Source organism: Cebus imitator, unplaced genomic scaffold (genome assembly GCF_001604975.1).
Source record: "Cebus imitator isolate Cc_AM_T3 unplaced genomic scaffold, Cebus_imitator-1.0 Scaffold333, whole genome shotgun sequence".
NCBI classification, from domain to species: Eukaryota; Metazoa; Chordata; class Mammalia; order Primates; family Cebidae; genus Cebus; species Cebus imitator.
In genome coordinates this window covers 1,212,919-1,236,463 of record NW_016107648.1, presented here as the reverse complement: position 1 = coordinate 1,236,463, position 23,545 = coordinate 1,212,919, and the positions used below count along the sequence as shown (strand labels likewise).

Genomic DNA, 23,545 nt, shown 5'->3' with positions numbered 1-23,545 from the left:
TTTAAATTATAAATTTCTCTTTCTTATATTTGATGTTATATGCAAACAAAATATTATCTAGAAAGTAACGATTATTTGTTTTAATGGAAGTGCTGACAAACGAGAAATAATCTCTAAAGCCTGCCTATTTACTTGCAAAATAAACAAATGCTTATATTCTAGAAGACAAATATAAGACCTATTTGTAATTTATACATGTCTTTAGTCTACACTAAATACTGTACTCATTTGGAAAATTCTGCTCTTTGCATTCTATTAAGTTAAAGAAAAGTGAGGCTGGGCCCAGTGGCTCACACCTGTAACCCTAACACTTTGGGAGGCCAAGATGGGAGGATTGCTTGAGGCCAGGAGTTCAAGACCAGCCTGGTCAACATAGCAAGACCCACACCTCTATAAAAATAAAATAAAAAAGAAAAATGCAAAATGTTCATAATAACATCAAATGAATTTTCAAAAACATATTACCCAAATCTTTCATTAACAAATATAGACAATGAAGACAGTACCATAAACTATAAAACTACCATTTCTTATAGCAGCTGAAGTCATATAAAAGTATGGCTTTTCCTGTATTTGATAATAGCAAATTATTACCTATAACTACTTATAATTTAATAAAACTCTTCATAATTCCATAAAGACATACCCTCCTAGATAATTGTATGGATGCCTTTATATGTTTTAATTACACTTGCTTTAAATGAGTATATCTAAATATACTCATTTAAATACATTCTCTTATTTAATTTGGCAAAAATTCACCAGTAACCCAAACAGCAAGAACTCTAGTACAGTATGAAGACATGGCACTGCAAAATCCTTCCACATTCTTAAGCTTTATAATAAAGTATAACAGTAGTTGGTATTCTTGGATATTACTACAGTGTGACAAATACTATTTGTCTTTTGAGGGCAGTTAGGTCATGTGTCAAGAATCATCTACTCCTCAAATTTACAGGTATTCAAAAAGCTTCTCTTTCTCAAGGTTTCCAAACTAACTCATCACAGGCAGCACCTACTTTTTGCCGTCTCAAATTCACTTTTCTCCTCCTCCAATGATACTTTTTAAAATACTTATGGAAGATTCTGGAATTTTCCAGTGGTGAGAGTTATATTAACTTACTTCATCAAAATACCTAAATGTGATTCAATAAAATATCTCTATTTAGGAAATGATACACTCAATTACTGTAAAATTCAGAGTGAGGCCAAGAGGTCTTTAAGAAAATCCATTTGTAGTCCAAAAGTTTTGAACTCCAAGTTTCAGGAACTTACAGATGTTCTGAAGGAGTAGCTCTATTTAATATCACATGCCCCATGCTGCCAGATACCACCCACCCAACCTGGATCCTTTCAAAGTTTTCTTCTACCTGCTCTTCTCAAAGTCTAGTGATTCTTGGTCATCGATCTGTACTGGCTGACTGGTAGGTTACTCCTTCTTTCTCTTCCTTCTTTGGAAACAAGACTCCTAATTACCTGGGGGAGGCAGATGGGGAAAGAAGTAATCATAGGACCCCATTCCAGAGGTCACAGCAACAGATCTAGATTTGGCCACATGACCTAAGCCGGTTACTTTCTGGCATTTCTCTAACCACAGCAGGCAGGGAAGACTCCTAGTTCTCTTTAGCCATGATCCTAGGAAAGCATAAGCCTACAATTGCCACCAGCCACAGAACTAGCCTCTAGGAAACACAGGAGAAGAAAATAACATCAAACTCCAGAAAGAAACAGAGAAACATAGGACCTGGCCCAGGGTGGATTATGGATTAAGCCCCTGACTATACATCAGCATTCTCTTATTAAATAGGGATAGTTTTTAAATTAAGGTAGTTTAATCTTCTCCTGTATCAATTGTTTCTTAACTGGCTCATTCCATATACATATATGATTTATATATATATATATATGTGTGTGTGTGTGTGTGTGTGTGTGTGTGTGTGTGTGTGTATGTATATATGATTAAAATCTATCATTTTAAAAAAAATCCTTCACATCATTACCTCCCATCATGTATCAAGAGTATTATTTTTTGACTCTTTCTTTTTAAAGTTAACAATATTTATTGTCTTTACTTCCTGTTTAATACATTCCAATTAGACTTTTACTTCCACCCCTACAGTGACTCTGTCGCTGGTAAGATTAACAACCTTAATTTGGACCTTGCCAATTCAGTGGTGAAGTCTCTGTTGTCATCTTAATCAGATTTCTGGAGCATCTGACATTGCTTTTCCCTTTTTCTTAAAATGCTTTCTTCACTAAGCATCTAGGTCCCCACATTCTCCTGGTTCTCCTCCTATCTCACCGGCCATTTCTTCCCAGTCTTCTCTCCAGGGTCCTTCTCTACTTGACTTCACAGCACTCAGTCCTTCACTCTTTGCATCATGATCTCAACCAGTATTTTTCAGTGTTTTCCCCTATTATTAACAACCTCCCCTGAGCCTGTTCAGATTTCTGGGTTTTTTTCCTAATTACCCCTATTCCCAAGAAATTATAATACCACATAAAATCAACTTTTATTCCTGTCCCTGTCTCCCACCAGTATACGGAATTCAATTCCACAGCAAATCCTACCAGCTATTTCTTCAAAATCTATCATGAATCAGACTTCCCAGCCACTTCCTTCTCACCAGATTACCAGCACCTCTCACCAGTTCACTGCAGAGCCTCAACAGGTCTCCTACTTCTACTCCTGACCACTTCTCCTCAAGAGTCTAATATTCGCAGTAATTATAATAATCACTTGAAAGATAAATCACATTACTACTTTGCTCAAAACTCCGAAATGGAGTCATACTTGCAATATACTTACATTATCCTTACAATAAATCTCATATTCCTTATTGGCCCTACCAGGTCTTATGAGATCTGGCTCTGTCTATCTCCCTGATCTAATTTGTCTCCACGACTCAACCCATTCCTTACTACCTTCTAGCTACACAATCCTTCTAACAGTCTCCTAAACACTTTAAGTTCATGCCAGCCATAAGCCTTGGCCTGGCTGGTCCCTAAACCTGGAATATACTTCACTCATATTGTCCCCTGGGATCACTCTCTAGTGCCACTCAGATCTATAGCCAAAAACCTCTTCTTGGGGGAGTCCTTCCTTGACCATATTATCTAACTAGCCCTTGTTCCGTCTGCTCACTAACTATACTGTTACCCTATTCACTTTTCACATAAATTACCTATACCAGCAGTTGTGTCAGTATATATTTAGCTACACACATCTATACACGCAAACTTGTTCACTGTCTCTTTAAAAGAGTGTTATCTCCGTAAGAGCAGAACATCTATTTTATTCAATGCTCTATCCCCAAAGCCTAGAACAATGCCTGTCATGTTTCACAGTATGAATAATTTTTATTTTTTGAGACAGAGTTTCATTGTCATCCAGGCTGGAGTGCAGTGCCATGATCTCAGCTCACTGCAACCTCTGCATCCCAGATTCAAGCAATCCTCGTGCCTCAGCCTCCCAAGTAGCTGGAATTACAGGTGCACACCACCACATCTGGCTAATTTTTGTATTTTCAGAAGAGATAGGGTTTCAACACGTTGGCCAGGCTGGTCTCAAACTCCCGACCTCAAGCGATCTGCCTGCCTAGACATCCCAAAGTGCTGGGATCACCATATAAATTTTTTGTTATATATAAATAGAGAAAGCAGGTGAGTCTGCTTTTTGTAACTTGGAATCAATCAAACCATTGGTGATCAAGTATCTTTACAATGGACTTCTCATTACTTGAGGTAATTTGAGTCTCCATCTCTTGCCACTAAAAAAAAAAAAAAAAAAAAAAAAAAAAAAAAAAAAAAAAAAAAAAAAAAAAAAAAAAAGACTTAGACAAACTGCTCAAATTTTAAAATAAAGCTTTGTGGTAAAAAAGAAGATCTACTATAATTTCAAGCCACACAACAAAGCGTGTTGAACAATCAGTTATGCACAGGGATTTATTAAGCGTTTAGTTTTGTGATAAATTCAGCCTCCGTACTTAATATACTGCAGTTTCATTAGAATCCAGAGCGATTACTCTTTTGGACATTCTTGAAAACCACTCAAAGAATCCAGACACAGTCCTAAAGCATATATTCACTAACTTAAAACTTCACCTTCCCTCCTTCAAAAGCTTCCAATTACACGTCTAAAAGATAATGCGGTCTAAGTTCATCAACAGATTCATGCAGTTGAGCATGCTCATTAAAAACAGATGAGAGAAATTTAGACAACTACCAAAGCAATCTTCAGCTATCTCACACTGCAATCTGGGATATGCTTACCTTTGCTAAGGTCACAGGCTCTGGATCAATGGGAATGCAGCTAGCACACAGAAACCTATTATTATTCATTGCAGCAGAGCTGTAGTACTATCATTAAAAGTCTCCCACAAAATACTTGGTACTGGTCAAAACAGGGAAAATAATGATGTTAGAATTCTATATGCTTAAAATATATAATTCAGAAACTAAACAAATTCATAAGCCAATTTAAAAGTTAAGGAATCTCTTGGGCCTTCTCTAATTTCTTGCCCCTCCATTACTGTTTTCCCTATCCTGCATCCATCCCCTTCCACAAAGTTTGACATTGTTCAACAAGGATTGTCACTCAAATTCATCACAGAAAATGATTCTAAGGATTTAAAAATGGCTACTGATATGGCTGTGAGTCACTGCCATCCAGCAATGGAGAATTATTCTATCAACAAGTTTCTTGCCTGTCTGAGCTTATTTTCCATTAGCCTAACAAAAATCTTTCCAATCCATAAACTGACACAATTATCCATGAAGAAAAAGAAAGCTGACACAAAACAAAATATGTAATAAGGCTGACATGAAACAAAATATATAATAAGACTGCTTCTAATACATAGAAGGTGTTCAAAAAGTAATTGCTAAATCATATTGTGATATTCAACTTTAAAAATGTCAGTCCTTAAGAACACCTTCTATGTGATCAGACTACCCATTTATAACTACCATTACATTTCCCTCCATTTTCTTGTCTCCTTCTTAAATAGGGAGTTACCTACTGTTTCTACTTTGTGCATACTCATTCTCTTAAAGCCTTTCATTGTAGTGAAATACCCATAACACAAAATTTCCCATCTTAGCCATTTTAAAGTATACAATCCAGTGGTATGAAGTACATTCATATTATTGTGCAACCATCACCACAATCCACCTCCAAAACTCTTTTCACCTTATTACACAAAACTGAAATTCTGTGTCCATTCCACAACAACTCCCTGTTCTCTCCTCTCCACAGACTCTGGCAACCAACATTCTACTTTCTGCCTCTATGGTTCTGAGTACTGTAAGTACCTCATGGAAGTGGAATCTTACAATATTTTTTGTGAGACTAGCTTTTTTCACTTGGCAATGTCCTCAAGGTTTATCCATGTTGTGCATATATCAGAATTTTCTTAATATTCCATTGTATGTATATTCCACATTTTGCTTATCTATTCATTCATCAATGGACACTTGGGTTGCTTCCACTTAAATCTTCCTCAAGATTTGAGTGTGTGTGTGAGTGTGCATGTATGTCACTCCATTTACCATACCAATGTTTAATTTCTTGAAGGTTAATACTGACTTTTTGTTGTTGTTGTTACAGGGTCTCAGTCTGTCATCCAGGCCGTATGTAGTGCAGTAGCACAAACATGGCTCACTGCAGTTGCAACATTCTCAGCGCATGTGATCCTCCTACCTCAGCCTCCTGTGAAGCAGGGAATACAGCTGTCCATTCCCAAGCCTGGCTAATTTCTTTATTTTTTGTAGAGATGGGGGTCTCACTTTGTTGGCCAGGCTAGTCTTAAACTACTGGCCTCAACTGATCTTTCTGCCTGTTGATAATGATTTTATTCTTGCCAAATCTAATGTTTTTTTTTCACATATATCGTATTTCTCTGTATCAAGCTACTAGCCACTTTTCATCTTTCCTCTCTCCAACCACCATTGTGGGAGGAGAGAAGAGGGGAAGAAGGAAAGGGGAGAAAAGAAATCACATATGAAGATGTACAAAATGCAAAGAGAATAAAAGATGAAAGATGTTCCTGGACCAGGAAGATAAAATGAAGCTGAGTTAAAGGCACTTAAGAAATATATGAGATTCTTAATAACAGTTACAAAAGGCAGACAAAGAAGGAAGCAAAATCAGTCACAGGATTCACAAAATAAACACAAAATGTCTGCTCAGCAGTACATCTATTCTTATTATTGAGACCTAAAAGAAGTATTCTTCAGGAGGACCCTTGGCAGACTCTCTACTATACGGCAAGTCTATGCGCTCCACTATATAACCATCTATCCCTTCCTGAAAACACTCCCCTCTCTAGATGCTCATGACATTGTGCCTTCCTGATTCTCCCTCCATGTCTCTGATGGCCATTATGATTTCATTCATTAATTCTTTGCCTCTCCCTTAAAGCCAGTATTCCCTAAGGCTACTCTCTCCTTTTCTTTCTTTTAGTGAACTCTCAATTTAGTGCATCACAAATCTATTTTGTTTGGCTTCAGAATACTGCCCTTATGCAACTATAATCTCCTTGTGATAAACACCTGCTTTGCATTTTTTAAGCTGATTACTTGGTAAGAAAACTTGATGCAAATAAAAACTATAAATTTCCTTCTATGAAAACTGACATTCTATTTCATCTTGTCAGACTGATCTAGATTCCTAATTTCAAACTAATAAGTAATTATCTGATTTAAAACACTGAAATCAAAAGTATCTAAATGGTCTATTATTTTCAAAATCCTGAAAGAATTAATGTTGATGCAAAGAGAGGGAGAAAAAGAAGATTATCCAAGGGTTAGAAGAATGCTTACTAAGGACCTTTTGTTGAAGAGGTTCTTATCTTTAAAATATAAAACCAGATGAGAAAGTTAGACAATACAAGCTTTATTTGTTCTGTTCTACGCAGAGTAACCATGCAGAGAGTGAAAAGGTTTTTAAGATATGCAAACATGCTAAGTGATTTATTCTACTTTTTATCATTCATTTCCTATGAGCTATATATTTATATATGTAATATATACATAAATATACATATCAGAATTATAGAAATGTTTAGAAGTTTTAGAAAGAGCAATGGTCATATTCAAATTGAAAAGGCTGGCTAATATCTTTGAAAGTTTGAGTTTTCATTGTATTAACATTTGTAACTTACATAATTTCTATTACAGTTAACTAAAATGCTAGTAACATTCAGTTAAATTGGGGTGGGGGAAGACTCAAGTAAGCATAAGACTTGTCAGAGAAGAAAAAAAAATTGACCATCTTTGAAGACAATGTCATTCACAACAAATAAGTCCTTCAAAAGTAGCAGAAATCAACTATTGTTCTATGTAAAGTAGAATTTAATATAGTGACTCTCCTGCAATAGCATACACTTGAAAATCTAGAATTATTTCCTGAGTCCCTCCTTCCCACCCCTTTCCCAAAACAAAACTGATAAAGGTAAAGGTAACACACATTCATGTGCAACTCATTTCCCACTACTAGGAAAAGGGAAGAATAATATGACGTTCAAAAAAGGCTACTGTTTTCTAGATAGTCCATCACAGTGAAAAGTGGACAGAACCTTCAGCAGAAGGTTCTGTTACTGTACTCCAACTTTGAGGTATCCCTTGAGTCTGTAAACATAGCAGAGGAGAAATGTAGAATAATGCAGGTGTATAGAAAACCACAAGAAGGCAAACTTACAGTCTTAGAATAGTACCTCCTTAAATCATAAGAAAAGCTTCATATCACACTGGAAAACGTGTTATGTGAGAAAAAAATAAGGCTGAAAACACTTATTTCACGTGTTCCTACAGAATAAAAATTGTCAAATTTTCTACAGGACAGAGAGATGTGATAGGTAGGTGGTCTCTGCATCTTCTTCTGAGAGGGGGTCTCTATTTCAGAATAAAACCAAGAATAATCTATATAAAGAAGGCAGGATTGTCTCAAAGTTAAGTATCTTCCACAAATTAAAAAGACATAATTAGTCCCAGCAAATCAGCATATGCAATGATCCAAAATCTCCAAAACTCAAGTGTACTTAAAAGAGGAAGAACTGACAATAATAAAACAGAAAGAGAAATAGAAAAAGAAGAAAAATAATAAAACCAAAACAGTCCTGATGGGTAGACCCGAAATGAAGGGAAAAGAGACACTAAATGCTAACTTAAGATCATGATTAAGAGCAATCAGCAACTTACTGCGAGTGCTCTGAACTCATGTGGATAATTTTATGATAAAAAGAAAATCACATGACAATCAAATTCTGTACAAAGCACAAAAATCAATTCTAACTAATGATTAATACGAAACAGTGTTTGCCAAATTTATAAATTTATCAAGAAAGACTTATATTATTTTTCTAGCAAAACCCATGTTAAGCTCCCTTAAATGTTGGTTGACAGAGTGAATGAGCAACATACTGGTGTCACCTATTCTCTTCAAAGAAAAAACTCAGACTATAAAAGACCTTTTGTTAGTGGCACAAATGATGACATCTGTCATTCTGAAACTACACTCCACCTCAAGAATGGGCTTCCCTTGTATAAGCTGCTTTCTGTGAACAATTAAAACTCAACTCCTCTACTGTGGCTATAACAAGAGCTTCTCCTAAAGCTAAAAGCACTATAGGAAAGTTGAAAAGCGTTAAAACCTGATTTACTAAAATAGCACAGGTATTTGTAGTATATTAAAAGCCTTGTGTTTTTACAATGCACTACATTAAGTACAAACATCCCCCTAGCTATTAATCTAGCAGAGTGTCTCTCACTGAAGGAGTGACAAGAGGTGAAAAGTAAATGTCCATTAACGCAGCTCCTCTGGCTTTACTTGACTTCTGTAGGTAGATGGATGTGCTTTTCCTTTTATTATCAGATAGTGCTTTCTACATAATCTCAGTTACAGATGTAACACATCCCTTAATTTCTTATTAAAAGATCTTTCTCCAACAGACTGTGGACAGGTGGAGGACAGAGAACACATTCTTCATCTGTGTATCTTTCATACCTAACAAGGGCTTGCTCATAATAAGCATTTACTATAAAATTTTTCTTGTATGAACCAGTTAAATAAACCCCCCCTTCAAACTCAGTGGGTCCAAAAATCACAGGGAGAAAGAAACTGGAATTCATTCTAAACACAGGGGAAAAGTTAACCCAAATTTCCCTTTAAAACACTGCTCAGAATTCATGTTTCATTCTTCCCACTCAGAGCCACATTATATTCAACTCAATGCTAATGTTCCTGCCAACAGAAAATTTGTCTTCCTATAACTCTTCTCTATTACAAGGCTGTCTAAATCAAGAAACTATAGTAGCTCTTAATACTTAGCGCAATGATGACAAAATGCTAAAATACACTATCACCTGCCACACAGTAAATATTGCTAATTGATAATTGCTAAAATAATATCCTTTTTTGCTATCAAGACAGACACAAACCAAGCTTCCTTAATACAGTGCTCCAGGGAACCACTATGGATTGGTAAGCACTGGAATATGAGTGGAATCACACTTGCAACTCTTGGAGCTGCTCATCAGGTTTACACAGAGACTCACTATAGTCTGGTCTCCCTCTCTGACTCAATCTCCCAGTATTCTCCAACTCAGCTGCCTCTTCCAGCGATATGACTCTGCAATATCCCATAAATGTGCATGGTCACATTTACCTTACAAAAACAGTAAAAATAGATATCCGTTCATCACTTACTATGTGGTAAACAACTTTTACTCCCATTTAACAGATGACAGAACTAAGACATGAGATGGTTACATACTACATGTTAAGAGCAAAAGACAAAATTTTAAAAGTGTTTATTATTATGTCATATACACTAAAAATGTATTATGCCTTGTATAAATTATGCTTATTTGAAGGATTTAGCATTTACAACTGGACTCATTTAATGTGCTAACTTGCATACCCCTCTCTCATTTCTACAAAAATTTAATCTCTCTCAAAGTCTTACTGAAGAGCCATCTCCCTAATGAAGCCTTCCCTGTAATAAATCTGTCCATTCTCTTAGACTCCTACAATCGTGTCATTTATACAGTATTTAATCAAACCTTCTTGAATTGCTATTTAACATTTCACCTGCATACATGCAAAACATTGTTAAGCTCCTGCAGGAGAAGGATTGTCTCTCATACTTCCTTATTTTCTACTAATGAGTGTGATACCTATTGTAAATATACAAATAAATATTTCGTTGATGGATGCCACAAAGATGACACTACCTTATTATCTGCAAGGCTTACATTTTTAGTTATTCTTCTGATAATGCTGAACAATACACACTTATCTATTTACAGGTTTTTTATTCCAGTCACATTATAACCAATATAATACACTTTAAAAAGCTGGTAGATTTTATCAACATTTAGAAATTCACTTATACTTTCATACCTAGAAGAAAAACCTTATGGACATAAAGGTTCTATATATTTTAAAAATATTTATAATTTCCCTTACTTTTAGGAATTTTATATCCATGGTCAGAAATTTTTTTCTTTATATTTCCTTTTCTATGGTGTTTATATTTTTGCTGTCCTAAACGGAAAGAAAATATTCTTGGTCATTTAGTCTCTGGCTATCCTTTAGGTACACTTGAAAATAACCAAAATAACCTATTAAGTGCCTATATGTTTTTTCTCTCAGATTATTTCAGTTCCTTTAAATTTTTAATTCTTAAAAGAATAAATAAATAATCATTCACTTAAATTTCCAAATGTCTATTCAATTTGTAAAGCCCAAAATTAAACACTGACCTTAGGTAGGATAAGACTTGTGCTGAGCAGGATGGAAAGATTATCTCATGGCTGTCACATGTTATAATAACTAATCCATTGAGATTTCATTTTAAAAACAGTGTATTACTTAATCAGTTTTTAATGTATTATAGTCTCTACATCTTGTAGATAACCAATAATTTTCTATCTATATTTTCCTTCATTAGGCATCTGGCTACTATTTAAGTACATTCAGAAATCTTACAACGTATGCAGTTATCAAAATCTATCTGAAATCTAATACTAGTTTTTAAATGGCTTTCATTTGCATTAGACCGTTGCCATGTGCAACTTGACCAAGCATTCTCTACACACACGCACACACACACACACACACACACACACACAGAGTGCATTAAACTCTGTTGAAATTCTATTTGAAGTCAGGGTCAACTTCTGCATAAAACAATTTTACTTTTCCGTAGTTAACAACATTCCAGAAAGATCTTGGGTACATTTCTCTGTCCAGAGTTTGCACACAATGATAGTGCATATATAGCCTAATCTGTTCATTTTACCAATGAATATTGTGTGACTAAGTTAAAAACAGTATAAAACTTTAAATGTGGCTTAACTTTTTAGTTTATTTCGCATTATTACTGAGTAAGAAAATCAACCTTTACTAAATGCCTAACAGGTGTTGTCAGAAATTATGCCACGTACTTTCTCATTTATGTCGCACAAGAATTACATTTTATAAGGGAATTTTCAAAACTATATACTTTGAAAGCCTACATATAGCATGCCACCTCCACTTTCACTTCTAGCAAATTTTCAGGTAACTAAAGAAGGCTGGGCGGGGTGACTCCCACTGTAATCCTAGTGCTTTAGGAGGCCAAGGCAGAAGGATTGCTTGAGGCCAGGAGCTTGATACCAGACTGAACAGCATAGTAAGATCCTGTCGCAACAAAAAATAAAAAATAAGCCAGGCATGGTGATACAGGCCTGTAGTCTCAACTACTCCAGTGGATCACTTGAGCCCAGGAATTTGAGGCTGCAGTGAGGCATGCTCACACCACTGCACTCCAGCCTGGGTGACAGATTAAGACCCTGCCTATTTAAAGGGTAAAAAAAGGTAACATGGGAGAGCTACCATTTATGTTCTAGTTCTTGTCTCCTTCTAGAGCTCCTGGATCAACCTCCAGAGCCTATCCCAAACGCCATTTTCTGTGTTTAATAGTGAGCTAATCACTCCCTCCAGTGAGCTACCTCAATACCCTACACTAACTTCTATTATTTCCTATCACCTTATAGTGTAATTATTTGTTTTCTTTGTCTTTCCTACTCAGAAATTTACTCTGTATACCCCAGATCCATGTTTAACTCATCATTAATTCCCAGGATCCAGTGCCATGCTTATTTAGCACTTAATAGAAACAATCTATTTTGCTGCACATGCTTCTGTAATATGAATTAGTTTATGTGCCACTGGTAATTAGGGGTCACGTCAATACAAAAGTCACATCATTTCATATGTGACTTTTCCAAACATGCTATCATTTCACATCACCAAGTAGTATCAAATGGATGTAAAGTACAGGTATTGATCGACTTACGACCTACGCAACTTATGACCATTCGACTTTACTACCATAATCACTAGCTCCACGACTGCTCTGCGTCTGGCAGCGCAAACGTTGCCCAGCTGGGCGTAAGACAGTGCGGACCAGCTTCCAGCAGCACTACCATCTCCGCGTGCACCATTTCAACTGTTATCCCAGACTCGGTACAGCAATTTGTGTTTTGTGTCTTGGATATTTTTCATCAAATCCCTCCCAATAAACTTCTTATACATTTCGAAGCAATGGACCCAAACATCGAACGATTTGCAAGGACTGAACGGATGGCACACGATGTGTTTCATCCGTATCGTGAAATTTATGAAGAATAAAAGAAACATACAATTCAGACAAAGCTCACCATGTTTATGAAAAAACCAACTCCGGTAACCCCAACTGCTGCCTCAGATGACGACATCAACGATCCGCAGCCAAGGACCAGCGGCCAATAAAATGTTTCGTACATGTTTATATATTTTGATATGTTTTGCAATTGGGAAAATGTTTCCTATGGTATTTTTCACACCTGCATTTTGTATTTTTGTATGCACCTGTATTTTGTAATTTTGTATGTTTTGCAAATATTAAACCAGTTGTACTGGTAATGCAGTGTTTTACTTAAACCTGACGAATGTAAAAATAAGAAACAAAATGGTGTGGAAATGATACAAATGGCATAAAATGAACAAAGAAAATTATGATATATAACAATAATGAAAGAAAATGATAAAATATGACTTAAAGATTTTTATAACATTTCACAGTACTGTACATAGAGCCTACTCAACTTACGACCAAATCGTGTTACGACCGGTCTGTCAGAACCAATCATGGTCGTAAGTCAAGCACTAGCTGTATACTAACTGCCAACACAGCAGGCTACAAACAGGAGCTCCCCATTCACCCCTCCTTCTTCATCTTTGTTCAATTTAGCCAGAGCCTGTGTCTTGGAAATGTTTGTTGCTAAGTTCTCATCTTCATGCACTTTGCCCTTGTCTTCATTTTTTAGCAAACTTCAACTCTACTAGTACCCCCACAACCATCCTTCTGTAAAGTTATCTTCACTATTTTTTAATGTAAATTCCTACATCTACCATATAGTACGTATTGATTGGGAATTTAAAATTCTTTTTACCGGTACTAGTATTTTTTTTTTTTTTTTGAGACGGAGTCTCACTCCATCGCATAGGCTGGAGTAAAGTGGCCCAATCTTGGCTCACTACAACCTCTGCCTCCTGGGTTCAAGCGATTCTCCAGCCTCAGCCTCCAGAGTAGCTAGGACTACAGGCGCCCCACCACCACGCCCAGGTAATTTTTGTTTTTTGTAGAGACAGGTTTTCAACATGTCAGCCAGGATGGTCTCGATCTTGTGACTTCTTAATCCACCCACTTCAGCCTCCCAAAGTGCTGGGATTATAGGCATGAGCTACCATGACTGGCCTGTACTAGTATTTTTATTTATACTACTAATGTTACGGCCAATAAGTTGTATAGGGTTTGAGTAGTCGACTTTGATATCATTTTTCCCATAAACTCTGTCATTTTAAGTTCATGACTTTTTAAAAGATAAATTTTTAAGAAATGCCTTATAACAAAAATGGCTGTACTCAAAATATTTGATGAACTAAATTACTGAGCATCCAATACTCATCAGGCATTACACTTTCATTCATTCAACAATTATTTACTCAATATCAAAGAGAACATTCACTGTCGAATACAAAGTGAATGCACTGCGCTAGGCAGTGGAGACACAACAATGATGGGCAAAGAACAAATACATATATTTGCACATGTATGCATGTGTATGTTATAGATACATGCATACTTTGTGTATATATACATATACGCAGTATATGTACATACATACACATATACCCCCACACATTTTTGTACATATTCAAGTAAACAACCTTAAATTACATATTATTGTTAGGGGTACATTCTAATCTCTATTTCAGCAGTTTTCAAACTTTTTCAGAAGAACTACTTTTTGTTTCTCAAGAGAAATCTTAAACAGAAACATAATATAACAGAAGACTCCTCCAGGAACCTGAGTGCTTTAAAAAGCAGTGCTCTAGCAACAACGCCCCACCCTTACATGACCCCTTTAATAAACAGAGTCTGACTTGGGTTGAGAAGAATCAATTAGGTCATTACAAAGTTTCTAGTGAAAGTTTATTATCATTTGACTCCTCTCTCTTTCATCCCATACAGCTGCATTAGTAGGAGTCCTGAGACTACTCCCAGGCTCTGTAAGGTTATGCAGACAACTGGGGCTTAAAGAAAAGGAAGCAGAGAGCAGATAACTTAGGCCAACTGTTTGAACTGGGGAAATCCCTCATTATCCATAATGGTTAGATCTCAGATTAAGGTGAAAGCCTAGGGAAAAAGAGGTTTAAGAGGTCATTCAACTTGAAAAGTCCTTAAGCTAAAAAAAAAAAAAAAAAAGAAAAAAATTAAGCAAGCAAACAAACATTCTCATAGATCACAAAAGATCTCACCAAAGTCACTAGAGTGGGAAAACAAAAAGGAGTTTGAGAATAGTCCTCTCAATTTAGGATGCATGAATAAACAAAACACACAAAGTTCCCCTGCTCTATATGACTTACATTCTTGGGGATGAGGCAGAGAGAGAAAGGAGATATAAATAATGAATAAGTCAATTGTATAGTATCTTACAAGGCGATACATGACAGGGGAAAAGGAAACTGTGAATCCAAGTAAGAAAAGTCAAGAGTATCAGAAAAAAAAAAATGGGTAAATGGGGAGGTTAGCAATGTGAAATAGAGTGGCCAGAATGGTTTCACTAAAAGCGTATCTCTTGATAAAGTCTTTAACAACAGAGGAGATCAAGTTAGCCATGAGGACATCTGCATTCCTGCATCTGTGTAATAGCAACAGGTCCAGAATGAATGGGGCACAGTGAGCAAGAGAGATGGATTGAATAGAAGAGGTAAGAGATGAGAGAGAGGTGGGGGTAGAAGGCAGAACATGTAGAGGCTTACAAGTCTTTGTAAAGATTTGGACTATTACTCTGAGCCACTACAGAGTATGAGCAGATCTAATTTACATTTTAAATAGTGGGCTCTGCTAGATGAAGAAGAGACTACAGCAGAGCACAAACACAGGAAGATGAATTAGGCTGCCAGAATTATTCAGGCAAGAGATGATGGTGGCTGAACAAAGGTAGTACAAGAGCTAAGTGGCCAATTTTTTTTTCTCCATTCAAACATAGTCAAGTGAGTTCCAATCAATGTATTACGTATTTTAATCCTTAAAAAAATACTAATAGCAATAGACTCTATAATGGATCTCCACCTTCCTTCTCAATATCTATGGATTGCTGAGCTATTTCATGTCAATAAACTAAGTCTGTTGCTGAGTTTCCCAACATTTTCACTTTTCGCCATGTAACTGTTACATGTTTATTTCTATTCCTATTCAAGTTCATGTTATTTTTAAATGGTGTATGGAAGAGAAATGGAGAGGCTTTTTAAAGTCTACGTAATCTTTCTTTTAAGTCCATAATCTTCTTTCCCCCCGCCCAAATATATTTCAACAGAAAAACACATAAGCAAGCTATATACCATCACCTGCACTAAGAAAAATACTAAGCATCGGTAGGACACTTTTCTTTATTTTCCCACTTCTAAATGTTATCATCATAACTCAAGTAAACTTTATTATTTCTTCACACTCTTATTGGTAATCTGTCCCTTTAATTTCATTTCATTATTCAGAGAAGAATATATGCTTACAATATAACTGCTGACTTTCAGGAAAGAACAGAAGTGTTAGAAAAAAGGAATTTTAGTTGAGTCTTATTGGGAAAAAAAAATGTAAGCTCAGTCGACTTGTAAAATTTTTTTTAATTTTAGTAACTTACTAGTATTAGAGACCAAGATGAGGTTTGTAGATCACAAATTTTTCTTGTCCTAAAGAATTACTGTCCATAATACAGCTTGAGAACTTCACAGTAGAAAAGGGAATAAAATACCAATTATCCAATTTTATCATGCAACTATTATGAGATGTCATGAAGGATTTACTTAAGAAAAAGCTTAACGATAATAGCCTCCTAAAAACATCAGGAACTATTCTCCACAACTAAACAGAAAACTTTGTGTTTCCATATGTTTATTTGCTAAGCCTTTTATAATAATGTTATTGAATAGCTGAAATAATCCTTTACAACTTTAGGCTCTCAGACATGCATTATCTTATTTATTCTACTATAATTAAATGAGAACAGCCTGATGCTTAATGACTCTAAGAAAGATAAAAAGAAAACTTTTAAAAACAGGAAGAGAAAATTATTTACTGAAATATAAATATCCTCACAGAAATGTTATTTTGATTTTTTTGGTAAAAGCATAAATGAGTTAACAACAACTCAACAACTAAGCAGGCCAGATGCACAGAAAGGGAGAGAGCCAGATCACGAAAGCAGTCTTACCTTCTGATGTTTTCCATCGTTTCCATAAATCCTCAACCGTTATATGTTTATCTTCTCTGTGCAAATGGCTGTGTTTATTAGTAGCATCTTTATATTTCATATCTTCTCTGATAAACTATAGAAGAGAAAACACTAAGTTAAATATAAATTCACTATCTTAGTCTTGGTAACTGGAGAAAAAGATAAAATCTGATATCCAGTGGGTGACTATTTTCAAACAGTAACTAGTAAATTTTTGGTATTGTAGTCACATTATTCTTACATATTTGTAAAATGTAGTTAATGAAATGTCTTCTGCTACTAATCATAACGATGCCAGAAGCAGCAACAAAAGTACTTATTCAATGTTTATTATTTACCAAGTATTATTCTAAGTTACATAACAAATAAGTCTATATAGTCAGCCCCCTCCATATCTGTGGGTTCCATATTCATGGGATTGAGAATATTAGGGGGGGAAATAGATGGCTGTGTCTGTACTGAACATGTACAGAGTTTTTTAAATCATTATTCCCTAAACAATATAATACAGCAACTATTTACATAGCATTTATATTGTATTAGGTATTATAAGTAATCTAGAGACAATTTAAAGTATATGGGAGGATGTCTGTAAGTTATATGCAAATACTGTATCACTTTATATAATGGATTTGAGTATCCATGGATCTTTGGTATCCATGGGAAAGAGGGAGTCCCGACACTAATCCCCCACAGACATCAAGGGACCACTGTTTATCTGTCTATACAGAGAACGTCATTTAACTTTATGACAGTCCTATAAGGAAAGTATTATTTATCCTAATTCTGTAGATGAGAAATCAAGGCCCAAAGAAGCTAAGTCATTTGCCCAAGATTGAAAACATAATGAATATCAAAGCTGAGATTTCAATGAAAGATATTTCATTATATTCAACAGCACAACATACTGCCTCAATATCACTGTATTCATTTTTACCAAATACTTAGTGAGAAGGATGTTTCAAAACATAATAAATAATAATCTTCTCAATTACTGCATCATATTTCTATGTTCTCCTGCCTTTTTCAAGCTACTACTTTTAATTCAAAGACATTTGATTATGGTGTAGAGCTAAAGTATACTTTACAAAACTGAAGTATACCTTCTACTAATCTTACTTTAAAATATATAGAGAAATAGGCAGGAGAATTGCTTGAGCCTAGGAGTTTGAGGCTGCAGTGAGCTATGATTGAGCCACTGCACTCCAACCTGGGCAACAAGGCAAGAACTTGTTTCTTTAAAAAAATAAAAGCATTAAAATTATCTTTGCTAAAAACTAACCTGTTCTGTATTACTTTTTTAACTGTTTTCCATTGTCTAACAATAAAAAGCAAACTCCTTTTTATGGCTTAATTCATTTATTAATCTTATCTCTGACAATCTTTTAGGCCTTATCTCTTGACACTTTCCCCATATATGTACCCATTACTCTAATTATATGAAACTAATAGTTTTTAAATTGTTCATGATTTCTCTACCTCAATATTTCTGATTTTTCTTGTTTTGTTGTTATTTTACACAGTATCTTTATCGTTTTTCTATGATTCTAAAACTATAAGATAATGTAAAAGATTTCAGAAATCCATAATGCAGAGACTGAAAATCCCCCACAACTAAAAATGCCAGAGGCACATTTTTCTGACTTTTACACTGGCAATGAACATTACCTTCAGACAAATGACCAAATTTTGCCTGAGTAGAGTTGTTTGCTACTGAAACTAAAACAGAAAATTTTAACAGCCCTATAATATTGAGCAAATCAGCAACCTTGGCAGCAAAAGAAAGAAACAATGTTAGAGAATCAACAACACCGTTCAACATGTAGTCAGCAGGGCCAGTGTCAGCATTATGGCAATTAGAAAACACTTTCACAGCATCTGGGCCAAGCATGTGATATATATGCTCGCCTTATCCAGCCTGTCCATATGGACCGGAAATTAAAACTCTCGTCCTTCATCATCGAAAGTTTGGAAAGTACTAATCTAAAAAATCTATGTAATCTGTTGTTTGTTCTAAAGAGTGCCTTATTCCTTTTTTACTAAATGCTGCCTTAAGTCATAATTAAGGGGGCCTTGCCTTACTGCTCCAACTCCTCCTGTCACCTAGTTCTTCTTGACTGACAACTTCAAAATCCAATAGAGACACCTGGAAAAATCACTACCAAAGAGAGGCTCAGAAATTATCTCTATCTTGAAAAAGGTCCAAGAGCTGGAAAGAAATTCTAGACTGAAAATCATGATGGACAGAGCACTCAGGAAATCTGTCTTGCAAATGGTCCAATCAGTTGGAACAAATGGCAACTGTTTCATTTATGTAATATATATTAAAGACAATGTCCTAAGAAATTATCTTCACTACATGAACACAAACAATCTAAAAGTGGAGTTCTGTGGTTTCAGGATCAATATATTTCAGAAAATAGGCACATTTCTACGTGACTACATGTGGTATTCTAGCCACTTAACTATTTTAGAAAAGCCAGAATGAGTTTACAGACACATGTCAATATTGAGCAAATCACTGAACTTTTAAATAAAAGATTTTTAATTTTTTTAAAGCTTTTGAAGATACCTATAGCTCATTTGGTATAAAAGAACTATCTGTTCCTAAGAAAGTTGTGTGAAAATTGAATGAACACAATGAATTATATTTTCCCTGGAATTACCATCTAAAAATACTTCATGTGGTTTGTTACGAGTTATTGTGATATCATACTTCTGACACCAGGATATCACAGTAACTCATAACAAACCACATAAAAGTGTATTCTGTATCTTAGAGATCTTCAATATGCTGATCACAGAATGTGACTAGAAAACAGTACAATTAGAAATCTTTTTGTACAAAAAATAAATAAATAAAAATAAAAAAAAATTTTGTCTGGAAAATGTTTAAATGAAGCAAGCACTAAAAATCATCAGGTTCTATGAAACCTTTTCCCAATATCCTGAAGAAGAACAAAAGCATATAATTCTGACTGTTTGGACTTTTCTAAAACCTTATTTAAAACTGCTAATTTTAGCAATGAAGTAGGGTAACTTGAGAAATTTTAAAAAGTCACCAATAACTGTGACTGTTATTAAATAATGCATACAAAAAAGACAAATACTTATTTATATTCATTTGTCAAAAAACAAATACTTCTTATTTGAATTCATAAATGAAGAAATCTGAGAACAGGATCTGAAATTCAACGAAGTGAGTATTCAAATAATGTACGGCAAATAATGTAGAGTTCTCTGGTAAATACATCCAATTATATGCAAACCTACTACAGGGAATCCTAAATTGACAAGGTACATAAAGGAGTGCTCAGCAAATAAATGACTATTGAATATTCTTTTTAAAAGATTCACTCAGAAGATTCTTTTAAATAAACTCTTCTAGTACCACTGAAAGTAACGCTTTGCATATCCAGTTTGGGGAAGCTAGTTTTCATATAATAAACTGATTTCAGTTTCTCCTACCCGTAACTTAAATGTTGTATTTGTGCTTTTATTTTTATGATACTGCTTTAATAAAATCTTATATATGTTATTATAGACATATTCTAGGGCTTGTTCAGGCCATATCCTTTTCCCAGACAAATACTCACCATTAGTATAGATCTTTGCATGTGTCTATCACCCCCTCTCAATCTATCACCCACAACCACAGCTGTATTTGATCAAAGGATAGACAGACACCTCTGCCAGATGATAACAAACCTGAGCCTGTGCCAGGATGGCAGGATTTTTCTCAGAAGAAATTATAATTGAGATCGAAAAATTGGACCACTTGGCCATGGCATTGGACATTTAGGGTGATAAACACACTGATGGTGAATGTACTATTTTATGAGTAGTCAAGATGAGCTAGGTGGTAAGGCAAACATATGACGCCAATAATTATGCAGAAAGAGAAATGAAAGAGAACCAAGGAAACTACAGGGAAAGACATAGCACCAAGAACTGCCTCAGTTCTTGGTAACTTCCTACTTTTAGTTCCTCAGGAGGCCTGTTTTGTACAATTTTTATCCTGATTTCCATGATATAAGTCTTTATTCTTCTATTTTTAAATATATAATTTTAAGACCTCAATACTCAGGAGAGGTGATTTATCATTATAGGCATGCGGACTCGAGTCTGACATATATTCAAAACCTGACTCCACTACTTGTTATAAGACATTTGCCAGCACTTAACCTCTCATTAGTCCCATTTTTCTCTTTTGTAGAATGAGGAAAATAAAATTGCCTACTACATAAGGTTACAAAGATTAAAATGTATACATAGTGTATGCAGAAGTGTTAGACAAAAATATTTTGAGTGGTTTTTATATGTCGATGTTGGATTAGTGTTAAAGTTTAAAACAGGGCATCACTCTGATTATACTGGAAGGTTTAATACATGCTTTGGGGAATATCAGACATTTATGTAAGGTTGCCCAATACACCCATTTCAGTTATCCTGAAACAAAATATGTAACAGACATGGAGCAGAAAACCACAGTTTCTTAACTGATAATGTAAGCAGAGACTTTCCCAAACAAACAACACAAGGTCCAAGGTCTGAGAGGTGAGTCGGTTAAAACATGAGTTCTTAGCCAGGCGCAGTGATTCATGCCTGTAATCTCAACACTTTGGGAGGCTGAGGCAGGCGGATCACAAGGTCAGGAGATTGAGACCATCCTGGCCAACATGGTGAAACCCCATGTCCACTAAAAATACAAAAATTAGCTGGGCATGGTAGTGGGTGCCTGTAGTCCCAGCTACTCAGGAAGCTGAAGCAGGAGAATCGCTTGAACCCAAGAGGCAGAGGCTGCAGTGAGCCAAGATAGCACCACTGCATTCCAGCCTGGCAACAGAGTAAGACTCTGTCTCAAAAAACAAAACAAAACAAAACAAAACAAAACAAAACAAACAAACAAAAAAGGTGGGTTCTTCATAAAAAATTGCAAGGTCTGTCTTGAAAATATTACTAAAGTAGCTTAGTATAAATGTCTCAGAGGAAAACATGCACAAGAAAAGTTTTACTATTATTTCCACTTTTAAAGATGAAAAAATGAAGGCTAAGAGAAAGTCAGCAATTTATTCTATTTCATTTAGCTATTTAAAAGGAGACAACTCTGGAAGCAAGTTTTAAAGAATTCTAAAGTCTAAGTTCTTTACCACCATGCTCACCTGGATGCTCTGTAAAAATTCATGGATTCCTAAAGTCTTAAGATGTGATAACATGTTAACTGCCATGTTTCAATCTTCACCTTAAAACTATTCTATCAAACAGATAGCACAGTGTTTAAGAGCACAGACTTGGGCTGGACTACACAGATATCCCAAATCTCCTATTTGTTATATGACTGTAGTAAGTTACCTGACTCTCCGTGCTTCAGTTTTCTCACCTGCAAAATGGTCACTTTCAAAAGATTATGAGGATTACGTTCTTTAGTTCACATGAATTGGAAAAAAAAAAACCGCACACACAAACACTGCTTGGTACATAATTGACGCTCAATGTCAACTATTTTAATTTTATTGTAATTCATTTATATTTCAAAATAATAGGCTAAATTTTTAACCTTGATTTGCATGTTCTGTGTTATTTCCTGGACACAAATGAAGACAGTGTGAGGTACTACAAACACCTGCTGATAATCACTGATCTAAGAATTAAATCTACAAAGAATGGCAATACCAAATCTTGATTGAGACTCACAACTCAAGACCCTGTAATTGGTATAGAGATAGGGGTTACTACTAAGACATTCCTTGTTTTAATAACCTTGTTCTTATCCTCAGATATGATTTGGCTGTGTCCCCACCCAAATCTCATCTTGAATTTTATTCCCATTATTCCCACCTGTTGTGGGAGGGACCTGGGGGGAGATAATTTGAATCATGGGGGCAGTTTCCCCTATACTGTTCTTGTGGTAGCGAATAAGTTTCACAAGATCTGATGGTCTTATCAGGGGTTTCTGCTTTTGCATCTTCCTCATTTTCTCTTGCCACCACCATGTAAAAAGTGACTTTTGCCTCCCACCATGATCCTGTGGCCTCCCCAGCCATGTGGAACTGTAAATCCAATTAATCCTCTTTTTCTTACCAGTCTCAGGTATGTCTTTATCAGTGGCATGAAAACAGACTAATACATATTCTAAAATAAATGATGACACTGACACAAAACACAAGTAAATGCAGACAAAAAGGAATATATTTTCACAAAAACAAAAACCAAAAGGAAAATTATTTAACATCTGAAAAACATTTCTTCAGATGCCTAAATTCAAACATTTAAACTCTATATTAACGAAAATTTTGAGCTGATCTGTCCAATTTCTATACTTTACCACAAGCCAAACCTGACATTCTGCTCCACCTATTTTTGTAACTCCCCATACTATTGCTATAGCACCAATTCAGCTCTGACTCTCATTCCCTGAGCTACCAACATCTGAAAACCCATCAGTCAATCCACCAAAATCCTCTTTAGGATTCCATTTTCAGGAGAGATCAGATCTAACAGGCTTCACAGTTACTGTCAATGCCATTTAACTAAATCATAGCCTTTCATGAGCCAACCAAAGAACTTAACCACTATTTCGTATACTGATTCAACTGACTGACTGGTCAATAGACAGACAAATAACAGATGACTGATATAAATAATTTACAAAGAAACTTGTGAAACATAAGGTTTTTATAAGTTGGACTCTCCTGTATCATTTTTTTTTTTTTTTTTTTTT

At 35.3% G+C, this 23,545-nt stretch overlaps 1 protein-coding gene across 5 annotated transcripts in view; it reads right to left on the bottom strand.

Annotated features, from left to right (window-relative positions):
• STIM2 (stromal interaction molecule 2) overlaps nt 1-23,545 on the bottom strand; it is a 150,682-nt gene that overhangs the window by 47,082 nt on the left and 80,055 nt on the right. For all 5 annotated transcript variants that reach the window (XM_017505110.2, XM_037730145.1, XM_017505109.2 and 2 more), the window contains one exon: nt 16,804-16,918. In XM_017505110.2, coding sequence (XP_017360599.1) covers nt 16,804-16,918 — 115 coding nt within the window. The remainder of the gene's footprint in view (nt 1-16,803; nt 16,919-23,545) is intronic.